At 30.2% G+C, this 13,314-nt stretch overlaps 1 protein-coding gene across 6 annotated transcripts in view; it reads left to right on the forward strand.

Annotated features, from left to right (window-relative positions):
• Positions 1-13,314, forward strand: part of dlg1 (MAGUK family member discs large 1) — a 50,246-nt gene that overhangs the window by 20,272 nt on the left and 16,660 nt on the right. For 2 of the 6 annotated variants that reach the window (XM_075303180.1, XM_075303181.1), the window contains one exon: positions 6,944-7,027. The exons of the other annotated variants lie outside the window; for them this stretch is intronic. In XM_075303180.1, coding sequence (XP_075159295.1) covers positions 6,944-7,027 — 84 coding nt within the window. The remainder of the gene's footprint in view (positions 1-6,943; positions 7,028-13,314) is intronic. 6 annotated transcript variants of the gene reach the window in all.

Genomic DNA, 13,314 nt, shown 5'->3' on the forward strand with positions numbered 1-13,314 from the left:
GCTTTTAGTCCGAGATGTATATGTCAAAAGTACTGCTTTGGATTATGGTATTGAAGACTCCAGTAAAAAAAACGTCAAAGTTTCTATCAAATTCCATTTTACCCAGGATTTTATTTTCTGATTCAATCACGAATTTAATTGATCCAATTATTTTTTAATTGAAATGTTTTAAATCTCGAATCAATCACAGTTTTAATTGGGTATAAACAAATTAGTGGATTTAGTTAGCAAAATTCAATTAGTTGTTTAATTAAAAATTTAATTTAAAGTTCATTGCAGAAGTCTATTTTTTTTATTAAATATATAACTATTTTTAAGTGACTTACACAGTCCCAGCAAAAAAAGCGTCGCCAAAAAAGTGATGAAAATGTTCTTTTTAGATCCGGAAATGGTGCAAAATTGACGCAGAAGTGATGAATTTAACATGGGCTTGTCATAGGACGGAAGTCCTCCATTTCAACAGCCGTTGCACTGAATTTGCATCACTTCTCTATGTGTGATCCGAATTCAATGTTTTGGATGTAAATTAAAAAATTCTGTGATATTTTGTCACATAAATAATTTTTATAATTTTTTATAATTTTTAACGGTTTCTAACGCTTGTTGGAAACGTTTGGCCTCAAATATTTTCAAAAATTCACAATTTTTCAGATTGGATTTAGCATTTTTTTTTCGAAAAAAAATAATGATTTGTACCATTTTATGAAGTCTTACTCTGTTTTTAACCTATTTGAAACAAAAAAGTTAAAATTATTCATTAAAAGTATGAAAAAACCAAAAACCAAAAATTAAATTAAAAGCACTTCCTGGGTAGTTAAAATAAAGAACATCGATGGGAGTGCATCTTCTGGAAGTGCTTTTAAAGTTGTTCCTTTGGAAGAACTTCCAAATTTTTTTGCTCGGGTTATAATACCACCAAAATATCTTTTATTAAAAAGTTGATTGAAACTGAAAACTTTCAATATAATTAACTTATTAATAAAACTAGAGACATTAAGCCAATTATTGAACGTTTTTAAATTTTTAATTAAAAAATTAATTGCTACAATTAATATTTTAATCAAATTCAAAAGACTACGTCAGCTAAACAAATGGTTGAATATTTTTAATTTTTTTATTAAAAAATAATTGAAACAATAAACTAAAAACAATAAGTCAGTTAGGAAAGTGATTGAAAATACAGTGCACTCGCGGTAACGTGAACATCACCTAACGTGAACACGCTTTTTCTGACTCTAACTTCTTCGTAACGCTGAAAACATGAAAGTTGACGTTACACAATGCCAAATACAATTTCAAATACACCTACGAAATTTTTTAGTGATCTAGTTTGGCTTTTTTCGTGAATTTTAATTATTAATTTAAATTGCTTTAAAATTCCATACCCACTGTTAATTTTCCGATCTCTTTTTTTTTTAATTTTTTTTCATGAAATTAAATTAAGTTTTTAAAGTTAATAATAACAAAAATAAAACACTATCACGCTAAACGTGTAAAACTCCCGAATATGGCGATGTTTTGTTCTGATTGATTGGTTTTAATTGGTTCACGTTACTGCGAGTGCACTGTAGTTAATTAAAAAAATAGTTGGGATTTGCCATCAACATCAATTAAATTTTTAATTTAATCAATTTAAACTTTTCAATGAAATCAATTAATTTTTCAATAAAGTATTTTTTATGGCCAATTAAAACTGTGATTGATCCCACAACTTTCGTGATTGAAGAATTTTCAATTAAAAAATTAATTGAATATTTTTAAATTTTTATTGAAAAATAATTGAAACAATAAGTCAGTTAGGAAAGTGATTGAAAATAGTTATTTAAAAAAATAGTCGGGATTTGCCGTCAACAGCAATACTACAATTTTCGTGATTGAAGAATTTTCAATTAAAAAATTAATTTATTTATTTATTTATTTATTCAGTCTATGGAATACATTCCTTACAGACTAGCAATTCTTAAAATAAATTAAGTCTAAAATAGAATTAAAACTATTTATGGAAATTGAAAAATCTAAATCAAAGTTGTTATTTAAATTATTAAATTCTTTAAGAGATCTTAAAATAGGTTCCGAAGATCCATAGTTTGTTCTATGAGCAGGAATTGCAAAATAATCATGCTTTCGCAAACAATGTATTGGTACATTAAAACCAATCAACTCTAAAAGAGACGGACAATCTATAAATCCATTAATTATTTTATAAATAAACAAAACTGAAAACTTTAATCTACGCGATTGAAGAGAATCCAAATGAATTAGCCTACACCTAGCTTCATATGAAGGCAAAGGATCAGTAAAAGGCACAGACAATAATGCAAACTTTATAAACTTTTTCTGCAATTTTTCAATTCGATCGCAATGGACAGTATATATGGGATTCCAAACAATGGCAGCATATTCCAGCCTAGATCTCACAAAGCTAGTGTAAAGTATTTTTCTTGTATATGGATCTACGAATTCCTTAGAATTCCGTTTAACAAATGCCAACATCGAATAAGCCTTTGGCATTATATAATCTATATGCAATTTGAAGGAAAATTTAGCATCAAAAACTACCCCCAAATCACGAACATGATCAACCTTTAGCAGCTCCTGATTATTTATAAAATATGAAGAATTCAGGTCATTAATTCTTCTCGAGTAGGATAGATATACGCATTTAGACACATTCAAAGGCAATAAATTCAATTCACACCACGAGAATATTCTATCCAAATCAGATTGTAGCAAGAATACATCAGATAAGGACTTAATATTTGCAAATATCTTAATGTCATCTGCATAAATCAAACAGTTAGCAAAATGGCAACAAAATATAACATCATTAAGGAATAATATAAATAACAAAGGACCAAGAATACTACCTTGGGGAACTCCAGAAGTAGCAATATAGGGTTCCGATATTGAAGCATCCACATAAACAAAACATTTTCTCATATTTAAATATGACCGTAACCACTGCAGTAAACTCGAGTGGAAACCAATTTTGTAAAGCTTTGCAAGCAAAATATTATGTGAAACTTTATCAAAAGCTTTGCAGAAATCCAAGTATATAGTGTCAACTTGGTTCCCCTTTTCTAGACTATTTAAACAGAAATTAGTAAATACTAATAAATTTGAAACTGTCGAGCGATTCAATTAATATCGTGATTGAATCAGAAAAAAGAAGTTGTGTTCCGATTAAACAATTAATTGGTAGAATTAATTATTGTGATTGATTTTTGTTTCAATTAAAAAAAATTGTTGAACCGATTAAATTTTTAATTGACTATGTTTTAAAATTCAATTAAAATTCAAGGAAAATTGTGTTGATATTTTTTTCTGTGTGCTAATTTCTAGCGCCCAAATAGAGCTCAGTAGTGGGATTCTGTATTCAATTTTAACGATGAATCGCATCGTTATGAAGGGAAAATAACAACCAAGCTATTGGGTAGTCGTTTTAAACTACATTTTCAACCGTTTAAAATCAGTTGTGTTGTTTTCTTTGCAGATAACATCGTTAAGTAAACAACGAAATTTTTTTTGGTTGTTTATTTTCTGAAATACATTGTCGTTATCAGCAGAAAATTTCATTCATGCAAAATAGTGTCTTTAATAATGTAGGTTACTTTTAATAGGAAAAAAATGGATCCCTTTACTAATATAAAAGAGTTTTCTGCAGTATTTTAAAAATCCGAAGGTTCTAAGCCGTACTACGAATTTCGTCGGGCAGAACTGCCTTAGGTTAGGTTAGGTTAGGTGGCAGCCCGATGTATCGGGCTCACTTAGACTATGCAGTCCATTGTGATACCACATTGGTGAACTTCTCTCTTATCACTGAGTGCTGCCCGATTCCATGTTAAGCTGCCTTAAATGGTCTCAATTTAAAGGGAATTTTTTATAGATTTAAAATATCGCCCATTTTTCACTTCCAGCTATGTGTTTTTCATTTAAATTAGCGAACAATTTCCAATTTTGCAAGCTGTTTATGTGCTATTCTTTCATTCCACCGCTTTTCGTGGCAGGGTTGCCAAGCGCAACACAGCCTAAACAACAATTCTCAATGATTACTACTTGCAGGATGACCCAAACGTTAGTGCAAACAATTTTTTTCGTAGACAACAAACGTTAACAATGTAATTATCCTAAAGAAATGCAGAATCCCACCACAGATTGGCTGAAGATTTGCCATCGATAAAATGATCGTTAGCAGTAGACGTCAGAAAATTTCGAATACATAGATTCGAATAATACACATATATAATTCCGTCCCGGCGAACTGCTACTTTCACTTTTCGAGGTTTTGCTTATTAATTTCGAATTTCACCCCATATGATCCTATTTATAACTAAAAAATACAAATTTTCACCCCTCGTATGTAGATATGTGTGTGTGTTGTACTCGAAAAGAGGGGTAACATTGACCATATAAAAAGTCATTGGTCAAGACGTTAAATTTCAGAAAAGATAACTTTACAGCATCTTTCAAGATTAAAATAAAAAATTAAATGAAATAAGTTATTTTTCACAAAATTTAATGACAAACACAGACAGCGATTTAATTTTATTAAAAACATTAATTAACACACACAAACATTTTTTTTCTGATTCAATCACGAAATTAGTTGATCCAATTAATTTTTTAATTGAAATGTCTTCAATCACAGAAATGATAGCATCAATTAAAAAGTTAATTGACAGTCAATTAAAAAATTAATTGATCCAATTAAATATTTAATTGATACTATTAATTTGTGTGATTGATTTTTATTTCTATTAAAAAATTTGTTGAATCAATTAAATTTTTAATTGAATATTTTTTTAAACTCAATTAAGATTTTAATTGGAAAAATTTTCGTGAAATTTTTTCTGTACAGGTTGGGTGATAAGTCCCCGGTCTAACAAAGAAAAACACATTTTTTTTGTCAAAATTCGTTTTTATTATTCCCTTCCAGAGCGATACAACGATTATAACGACCTTCCAATTTTTTGATACCATTTTGGTAGTACTCCTTCGGTTTTGCCTCAGAATAGGCCTCAATTTCGGCGATCACCTCTTCATTGCAGCCAAATTTTTTCCCTGCGTCGCTGGGGGCCAGATCTGGAGTATACGGTGGGTGGGTAAGCAATTCGAAGCCCAATTCATGAATTTTTGCCATCGTTCTCAATGACTTGTGGCACGGTGCGTTGTTTTGGTGGAACAACACTTTTTTCTTCTTCATATGGGGCCGTTTTGCCGCGATTTAGACCTTCAAACGCTCCAATAACGCCATATAATAGTCACTGTTGATGGTTTTTCCCTTCTCAAGATAATCGATAAAAATTATTCCGTGCGCATCCCAAAAAACAGAGGCCATTACTTTGCCAGCGGATTTTTGAGTCTTTCCACGCTTCGGAGACGGTTCACCGATCGCTGTCCACTCAGCCGACTGTCGATTGGACTCAGAAGTGTAGTGATGGAGCCATGTTTCATCCATTATCACATATCGACGGAAAAACTCGGGTGTATTAGGAGTTAACAGCTGCAAACACCGCTCAGAATCATCAACACGTTATTGTTTTTGGTCAAATGTGAGCTCGCGCGGCACCCATTTTGCGCAGAGCTTCCGCATATCCAAATATTGATGAATGATATGACCAACACGTTCCTTTGATATCTTTAAAGCCTCTGCTATCTCGATCAACTTCATTTTACGGTTATTCAAAATCATTTTGTGGATTTTTTTGATGTTTTCGTCGGTAACCACCTCTTTCGGGCGCCCACCGTCCTCCGTGCTCATTTCACCACGCTTGAATTTTACATACCAATCAATTATTGTTGACTTCCCTGGGGCAGAGTCTGGAAAGTCAAGTTTTTGCTTCCACCGTATTTTTTCCCTTCAGAAAACAGTATTTTATCAAAACACGAAATTCCTTTTTTCCCATTTTTTTCACAATAACAAAAGTTGCTTCACAAAAGACGATCTATCTCACAAACTAAATGACTTACAGACGACCAATTTTGACACGAATCATTTGAAGGTTGGTACTATATAAAAATAATATGCATTTAGTGCTAGCGACGCCATCTATGTGTCAGACCGGGGACTTATCAGCCAACCTGTTAACTATAAGGTGTCAATGAATAATGTAGGCAATACATCTATATTGGAAATGTTTTTCTGACAAAATGTATATTACAATTATTTAAAGCATGTGCAGTTTCAAAGATATTTACAGTACAATTAAAACTTGTAATGAACTTGTAATGTAGGATTTCCTAAACGTGTACTTTAGAAGTATTTCTAAGAATCCAATATATGGGATTCTATATGAGACTTATAACGACATCACATCTTTTCAAACTCATTTCCCTGCTTGATTCCAAATTAGGAGTAATTACAACAGCCCCATGGACATTGGTTAATAAGCCCCAATTGATTTTTGATTTCGTTGATATTTTAATTTTTTGTTTTAATTGTGAGACAATATAATACATCAAATACAAAATAATACATCAAATCAAGTATCAACATTTATTAAAAAAAATCTCTGGTTTTACTTTATATTATACCACCTTTATGACTTGGTTTTTATCTTTCTTTTTTTTATAACATTTTCCCGCAACTACTATTCGATGTTGTATTGAAAAAAAAAAACACTCACATACACAATTCCTTCTTAATATAATAAACTTCTACGCATTTGTCTACAATTACAATTTCCCATAAATTGTTATTTGATGTGAACTATATGTAAATGTTTGTGAAATCCCTTTGAAATCAACTAACATATATTACCAATTGTGCATTTTATTTGCTCAACAAAATTCTGCCTGCTATTTAAACGTCATGCTAACAAATCAAATCCGATTTCCCCCCACAAATGTGACAATTCAACTATTAAATCCAACAATAACACCATGGCCTCTATAAAAATGTTGATGTTGTCGTACAAACAAAAACACCATCGACAACAAAAAGGCACTGAAATCATCTATAGAGTGGAACTACCCGATGCGGAACATATTACCATGATTTACCTGGAGAATAAAGATGGTGACTATTGTAAGTCGAGCGACTAAAATTCAAATGATACAACACAAGAAACAAAACATAAAGCTATTAAAACGAATCTTAAAAACAAAAAAAAAAAACTTTTCTCAATTCTCTATTATAATCGAATGAAATCAAAAAGCGAAAAGCAAACATTTCAAACGATGTATTTATGATCTTAAAAACAAAAACAAAACATTTTATTATTATATAGAATCTATGGAAAAGAAAACTTGTTAATTTCTAGTTCTTTTATTATTTGAGTCTCTCAGAAAAAAAAAGATTTGCCCACTTACTACTGTATATTCCCATATGTTTTGTTTTCTAATATCATATTTCCTTCATCGAAGTTTTCATGTATTTTGTCGCCTCAACGATGCAAGTCCACTATTGTCTGTCCACACAAACAATTATCCAAGGAATCGTTTTTATTTTATATATAATTTTTGGAAAACACTATTCACGCCTGTAGTATGTTTTCTAGACTTTTATTATTATAATTATTTTTATGTTTCCATTAAATATTAAATTTAATTTACACTTTTCTGTTTTTTTTTAGATCTCATTATAGTTTTCATTAATCGGCTGTGTTCATAATAATCACATAATAATTTGAACTTCTTTATTACAAACCAAGTATGCTTTATTCGAATTTTCACAGGCAAATAAGTTAAAATAATTTTTAACTTTACGATGGTTGTCCGATAAGTACTTAAGCCAACAAAACTGAAAAAATATTTTGCAAAAATTGTGTGTTATACTCTTTTTAATTCGTCGCTACAACTTAGTTCTTGAAACTAGGCATACAAAAGTTGAAAATCATATTTTACAAGTAAAAAAAATAAATCAAATCAAAAAGTCAATTTTCAATCACGATCAAATTTTCAATTTATTGATCAAATTCACAGACATGATAGTACACGCAAAAAAATTTCACGAAAATTTTTCCAATTAAAATTTTAATTGAGTTTTCAATTAAATATTCAATTAAAAATTTAATTGATTCAACTAATTTTTTAATTGAAACAAAAATCAATCACAAAAATAATAGTACCAATTAATTTTTTAATTGGATCAATAAACTTTTTAATTGACCTTCAATTAATTTTTTAATTGATACTATCATTTCTGTGATTGAAGACATTTCAATTAAAAATTAATTGGATCAATTAATTTCGTGATTGAATCAGAAAATTTTTTTTTGTGTGTATCAATTACCAACGTCAATTCAAAAATTAATTGATCCAATTAAAAATTTAATTGATTCAATCACAATCAATTTTTGTTTCAATTAAAAAATTGTTTGATCCAATTTAATTTTTGATTGAATTTTTTTTAGAATTCAATTAAAATTTTATTTGGAAAAATTTTGGTGATTTTTTTTGTACAAACCGACGTCCCGATTTGGGATCTTGACGCCGGAATTTTAATACGATTTGCGTGAAAATCCAAATATAGAGGTATTTAAAAAAAATTAATTGACCGGAAAATGAAAGATAATTTGGGTCATTACCCACACGCAAAATTTTGTTTTTCTGATTCAATCACCAAATTAATTGATCCAATGAATTATTTAATTGACATGTCTTCAATCACAGAAATGATAGTATCAATTAAACAATTTATTGAAAGTCAATTAAAAAATTAATTGATCAAATTAATTGATACTACTAATTTTTGTGTTCGATTTTTGTTTCAATTAACAAATTCGTTGAATCAAATAAATTTTTAATTGAATATTTTTTTAAAACTCAATTAAAATTTTAATTGGAAAAATTTTCGTGAATTTTTTTCTGTGCACCACCATAGAATGATGATGACCTGTATTGGTCCATGTTTTGATATAGCCCCCCTACACAGAAACAATAAATATTTTTTGTTTTCCATCACGAAATTAATTGATCCAATTAATTTTTAATTGGAATGTCTTCAATCACAGAAATTATAGTCAATTAAAAAATTAATTGATCCAATTAACAATTTTATTGATCGTGATTGATTTTTGTTTCAATTAAAAAATTGTTTGTCCCAATTAAATTTTTGATTGAAAATTTTGTAGAATTCAATTAAAATTTTATTTTGAAAAATTTTGGTGATTTTGTTTTTATTTTTTTTTTACAAACCGACCTCACGATTTGGGATCTTGACGCCGGAATTTTGATAAGATTTGCATGAAAGTCAAAATTTAGAGGTATTTAAAAAAAAATTAATTGAAACGAAAATGAAAGATAATTTTTTCTTCGCCATGTTGGGTCTGTATACACACACGCAAACTTTTGTTTTTCTGATTCTATCATCAAATTAATTGATCCAATTAATTTTTAAATTGACATGTCTTCAATCACAGAAATGATAGTATCAATTAAAAAATTAATTGATCCAATTAAAAAATTAATTGATACTACTAATTTTTGTGATTGATTTTTGTTTCAATTAATAAATTTGTTGAATCAATTAAATTTTTAATTGAATATTTTTTTAAAACTCAATTAAAATTTTAATTGGAAAAATTTTCGTGAATTTTTTTCTGTGCACCACCATAGAATGATGATGTCCTGTATTGGTCCATGTTTTTATATAGCCCCCCCCTACACAGAAAAAATAAATATTTTTTTCTTTCAATCACGAAATTAATTGATCCAATTAATTTTTAATTGGAATATCTTCAATCACAGAAATTATAGTCAATTAAAAAATTAATTGATCCAATTAAAAATTTAATTGATTGTGATTGATTTTTGTTTCAATTAAAAATTTTTTTGTCCCAATTAAATTTTTGATTGAAAATTTTGTAGAATTCAGCATCTAGACGTCGCAATTTTTATACGATTTGCGTGAAAGTCAAAATGTAGAGATAGTCCATAAACCAAAGATGGTGCGAATCGGACCATGGTCGGGAATAACCCTCATATAGCCCGATCTCCCTTTTGCAGCTTCTGGACACGGCAATTTTTATTCGATTTGCCTGAAATTAGAAACCGAGAGGCATTTTATGTCTATAAATAAGTGTGCCGAAGATGGTGTGTATCGGTGTGTATGCTTTGATATAGCCCCCATGTAGCCCTCGATCTCCTGATTTGACTTCTTAACCATCTGGACAACGTAATTTTTATTCGATTGACCTGAAATTATAGTTATTTTAGGTCCACACACAATTGTGTGGCCCAGTGTGTAACGGTCCTGTTCCATTATAATACCCATATAGCCCGATTTTCCTATTCGAGTTTTTGGGGTTCTGGACATATCAATTTTTATCCGGTTTACCTGAAATTCAAAATCTAGGTCCACACACAATTGTGTGGCCAAGTGTGTAACGGTCCTGTTCCGTTATAATACCCATATAACCCGATTTTCTTATACGAGTTCTTCGGGGTTCTGGACATATCAATTTTTATCCGGTTTGCTGAAATTCAAAATCTAGGTCCACACACAATTGTGTGGCCAAGTGTGTAACAGTCATGTTCCGTTATAATACCCATATAGCCCGATTTTCCTATTAGAGTTCTGGACATCTCAATTTTTATTCGGTTTGCCTGAAATTCAAAATCTTGAAGTAATTTAAGTCCGTTAATAGGTGTGAAATGGTCCATATTTTGATATAGCCGACGCCCCGATTTGGAATCTTGAGCACCTATACACCGTAATTTTTATCCTATTTGCCTGAAATTCAAAATCTATAGCCCTGAAATTCAAAATCTATAAACAAGTGTGCCCGAAGATATTGTGTATCGGTCCTCGTTTCTGTATAATCCCTATATCACCCGATCTATTTGTGAAAAAACCAACAAAATGATTCTTCAAAAGCCCTATGCAGTGTATGTACAAGAAAATTTTTGGTTGTCGCGACTCTTCAACACCGCCTTTAATATAACATTTGAGAAATATTCTCAAAAAGCAAATGGAACCAAAAAATAAAAAATCCAACTTTTTAATATTTATCTACGGTATTGTTACCGCAATTACAGCCAAAGAATTTATTTTTTACATTAAGTATTTTTACATTGAAGTATTTTTTCATTCATTTATATTAAATTAAGCGTTTTTGCAACTTTTGGACCGGTTATGCCTGTTTTTTAAATTTTTAAAACACCGCCCACCGGTTTTGGTTCGGTTTTTTAGAACCGAGAAAGACCGACTTTCAAAAAAATCGGGTTTTTGATCACTCTATCCATGATTCATGGTGATGGGTATATAAGTTTCGGACCGGTCGAACTTCAGGCCGTATACACTTGCTTCTTCATTTTAGCATCGAACGACACCAATAATTTTGCATATTACAGCCCTGTAATCTTTTCAACCTCTACATGTATTCGATGAGGACTACATCTAGTGAATCCCACTGCCTATTGCTAGCTATCTTGCGCACCTTCTATCGGAGGTTGTTAAAAAGAGAACGTGAAGTTTTGTCACTTCATCCTTCGTGATAGCTATTATGGGGAGCCAGATGCCCCCATAATCATATAAAAAATGTACTAGAAATTGTAATGAGAAAAATGCTAATTTTTGTGATTATTGAAAAGAAAAATTTTTACCTCGCGAGCAGCGAGTTTTTGATATGAAAATTAAAAAGATCTACATCTCACTCCCCTTTCCAAATAAATTTTTGATTTTTTCAATTATTCAATTTTGGATGGTGTGTGCCGTGCCTCTTCTTCTTCGATGGCTAGACGAGTCTTATGGGTTACTCTTTCATTAGGCGATAAGGATAAGTACTTATGGAACTATCCACGTCTGAAAAAATACAATTGTAAACTGAAACCTTGAAAAACCTGCTCAGTTTCCGATTTGCAAATTCCTGTGGTCAAACTATTGCTTTCAATTACTAGACATGCCATGACTATCCTCAATTGAGAGATGGCACTTTCAAAACTCGAAATAGTTTCATTTTTTTTTTGAGGTAATTCATCGGCTATAATTATACAAATGCAATTTTCAATTATTCAAAAGCCACACCGAAACAAATTTGCGTAGTTAAACTAACGCTAAATTGAACTTATTTTTATTGAAAAAAAAAAATATTTGTTTGAAGTTAAATTTTATTATTTTTTTTGAAATTTTCCACAGCCCAATGAAATTTTCCTGTTGTTTAGTGTGTCTCAAACATTTTATGAACTAAACGTGGGTATAAAGTTCAATGTCCGTACTCACAATATGAACTAACGCAAAAGAAAATTTTCGTACGATTCCCAAAAATAGTAAGAATGAACTACAGTATGGTTAAAATTACCATGCTTTGGCGCCAATGATTTCTTTCTTTATTTTTAGTTCATTTTTTCTTCTATGAGAGGGTGTAATTTCATGAACTGCAGTTAAAATTCCAAAAGGAAATTCAATTTTCGCACGAGGTAGTTCATTCTTGCTATAAAACAGTTTACTTTTTTCTGTGCACTATTAACTGAATGACCAACTAATTTGTTTCGAAATAAATTTGATGTTACACTGAAAGAAAAGTTTCCTGGAGAACGAAATTTTAGACAAGCGAAGTTTTCTTTTGATGGACAGAAATTTTCTTTAGAAGCAAATAACAAATACTAGAGACAATGATTACATCGCTTGTCATACATTCTTAAGAAAATACTTTAATTTGTCTGAAAGTGCGTTCCGGAGGAAAGTATATTTTCTTTGGGTGTAATACAACATTTTCGCGAAAAGTCTTATTCTAATAAAACTAAATTATTGAGTGAATTACCCGAATTTATTCTGATAATTGGTTGATAGTTTTGCTGCAAGTAGAAGATGCTGATGAGGAATGTGGTAATTCCGAAACAGCTGTACATCCAACCATCTGGCAGTCTATAAGGCTTTGCCCAAATAAATTTGACAAGCATACTTTTCCTCTGTTGGTTAAGCTACACTTGTAGTTTAGCCAATGCATGGTTTTAAGCTGAAATCAAAAACAACAATAATAAAACTAAATTTAAAAATTACATTTCTTAAATTAAAGATGGGTCATTTAGTATTTTCAGTTTGTGTTGCAACATTACACATCGCTCATTGTTAGAGGAAAAATATTTTTTCGTTTTCAAATCATTGAAAAACATTATGCACATGAATGTTTTATATGGAATTTTTTTATGGGCTGCTTTAGTAGTAAGATTCTTCAGATTGCTATAGCGAAGAATATTTCCCCATAGCATATATACCACAAACCACCTACCTACATTCTCGCAAGAAATTGTAAGCAGTTGATGATGAATAACAAAATTATAAAAATCCTAACTATTAATTAACTAAAAATAAATAATAATTAATTAATGAATAAAGAAGAGAAACAACACATGGCATTAACAATTGTTTTT

Source organism: Haematobia irritans, chromosome 3 (assembly GCF_050003625.1).
Source record: "Haematobia irritans isolate KBUSLIRL chromosome 3, ASM5000362v1, whole genome shotgun sequence".
NCBI lineage: Eukaryota > Metazoa > Arthropoda > Insecta > Diptera > Muscidae > Haematobia > Haematobia irritans.